Raw genomic sequence first — 2,500 nt, 5'->3', positions numbered from 1 at the left:
TCCTCCTCCTCCTCCTCCTCCTCCTCCTCCTCCTCCTCCTCCTCCTCCTCCTCCTCCTCCTCCTCCTCCTACTCCTCCTCCTCCTCCTCTTTCTTCTCTCCTCCTCTTCCTCCTCCTCCTCCTCCTCCTTCTCCTCCTCCTCCTCCTCCTCCTCCTTCTCCTCCTCCTCTTCCTCTTCCTTCTCCTCCTCCTCCTCCTCCTCCTCCTCCTCTCCTCTTCCTTCTCCTCCTCCTCCATATTCAGCAACAATCTGACTACCCACGTGTCATACAAGGAAAGTAATCACATTATCCTTTACTCGTCTGCAGTACGGTTGCACTAGTGGGTGACATAGTTCGAATGTAGGTCAAGTTTACCTGTGCTATAAACCTCTCCGTTCAATGTTTGGGGAATCAAGTGTTAGGGAAGTTAAGTCGAATCGCTTGAGGCCAAGTTGGTTTATCTGCGTTCGAGTCCTACCCTATTTGATGCGATTTTTTGGGACGATAAAAAGTTCTTCGGGTTTATCAGTAAAATGATAATGATGATGGTGATAATGATAATGATACTGATGATAATGATAATAATAATCATAATAGTAGTAATAGTAATGATATTACTAATGATAACAATAATAATAACGATAATAATGATAATGGTGATGATGACAATAATAACAATAATAATAATAATAATAATAATAATAATAATAATAATAATAATAATAATAATAATAATAATAATAATTATTATTATTATTATTATTATTATTATTATTATAATAATAATAAAACAATAATAATATTAATTATTTTTAATATTATTATTATTATTATGATGATGATGCTGATAAATGGATGGAGAAATAGATAACTAACTAAATAAATAAAAATGTAAGCTTAGCCCGTACGAGGCACAGCCATCACAATGCGTTCGTTATCTGTTTATGAAACAATATTTGCTATTTTCTGATTAGATTACGCTGCCCCGAGAGAGTGAGAGAACTGGAGATACAGAGAAGGTGTTTAGGTAACACGTTTGTATCTGGAAATACTAAGGGCATGCTGACAACACAATACCACGATAAGAACGGCTATTGTTTTTGAAAGATACCAGCTGTAATGTCGCGTCTGATAAGGCCGGAGAACCAAAGAACGAGAGGATTTTGTGTGAGAGGCAGAGAGCACCGCCTGCCGCGCCCTTCCCCTGCGTCAGGAGGGATTAGGATATAGTGGGAAGGGGGTCCTGTCATCTGGGGGAATATCCTGCAAACTGTACTGTTGAGCTGTCCTGTTAATGCCTCCTACCTCCTCTCTCTCTCTCTCTCTCTCTCTCTCTCTCTCTCTCTCTCTCTCTCTCTCTCTATCTATCTATCTATCTATCTATCTATCTATCTATCTATCTATCTCACTTTCTCTCTCTCTCTATCTATCTATCTATGTACCTACCTATCTGTCTATCTATCTATCTCGCCCTCTCTCTCGCACACACACTTATAAGGCAAGAAAGGCACGAATTTTACCGTTATGGTTTCCTGCCAGTGCCTTTAACGTCCATGGCGCAGGGCCGCTTCGGAAATCGGAAAGGAGTAGGTGCAAAAAATAAAACAAAAATTAAAAAAAAATAAAATAAAAAAGCTCGGAACTGTGGCCTTGTATCAGTGCCATCATTGTGGCAGAAGTATGGCATCAGTGCCATTGCTTCCCTTGAGGCATCACCCTCGCAGCGATGGCACAGTGCATTTCGATGCGTCACTGAGGGGAGCATGAGGGGAGGGGGAGATGGAGGGGGAGGGGGGTGAGAGTGGGGGGAGGGGGGGAGGGGAGGTGAAGGAGGGACATGCGCCGGGATAGAATGTCGTGAAGGAAATAGGGGGCGGGGGGAGGGGGAGGGAAAGGGGGAGGGAAGGGGGTGGGGGGGAGAGAGACACGTCATCGTTTGCGTATCGTCTTGCCCCTCCCCCTTTCCCCCATCTCCCCTCCCCCGCCTCCAATCTCCCCTCCCTCCCCGCCCCCGCAGCCCTCCAACTCCCCTCCTCCTCTTCCCCCCTCCCCACCCCCTCACTTCCGGTGGAGAAGCATCTAAGAGGGGTGGGGAGCAAACATGATGTAAGCAGAGGGGAGGACGGCGAGGCGGGAGGAGAGGGGAGAGGGAATAGGGGAGGAGAGAGGAGAGAGGGGAGAGGGAGAGGAGAGAGGGAAGAGGGGAGAGAGGAGGGAAGAGGAGAAAGGGAAGAGGGGAGAGGAGAGAGGGGAGGGAAGAGGGGAGAGGAGAAACACCGGAAGCATGACAGCGTGGGCGGGGAGGGGTGGGGGTTTCAGCGGGAGAGCGATGAGTGAACGAAGGAAGCAGCGAGGTCGTGAACGGGTCGTCTCTCCTTCGCTAATTAGCTTATCGAAAATTTCCGCCGTTAATTAAATCATCTCCGTTGCTAATGCTTCCACCAACAACAACCTCGCCTTTGTCTTCCACGTCGCTCCGGCCCTTCTGCTGCGCCAGCGGCCGCACCTTCGTCGCGAGG

At 47.2% G+C, this 2,500-nt stretch overlaps 1 protein-coding gene across 1 annotated transcript in view; it reads left to right on the top strand.

The window, feature by feature from the left end:
- Window positions 1-2,413: 2,413 nt before the first annotated feature.
- Window positions 2,414-2,500, top strand: part of LOC119587682 (protein PELPK1-like) — a 6,850-nt gene continuing 6,763 nt past the window's right edge. The window contains exon 1 of the mRNA XM_037936365.1: window positions 2,414-2,500. This exon is cut by the window's right edge and continues 13 nt beyond it. Coding sequence (XP_037792293.1) covers window positions 2,414-2,500 — 87 coding nt within the window.

This window comes from Penaeus monodon, chromosome 3 (assembly GCF_015228065.2).
Source record: "Penaeus monodon isolate SGIC_2016 chromosome 3, NSTDA_Pmon_1, whole genome shotgun sequence".
NCBI lineage: Eukaryota > Metazoa > Arthropoda > Malacostraca > Decapoda > Penaeidae > Penaeus > Penaeus monodon.
Note: the sequence above shows the minus strand (reverse complement) of the source record. Positions and strands in the feature narration are given on the sequence as shown.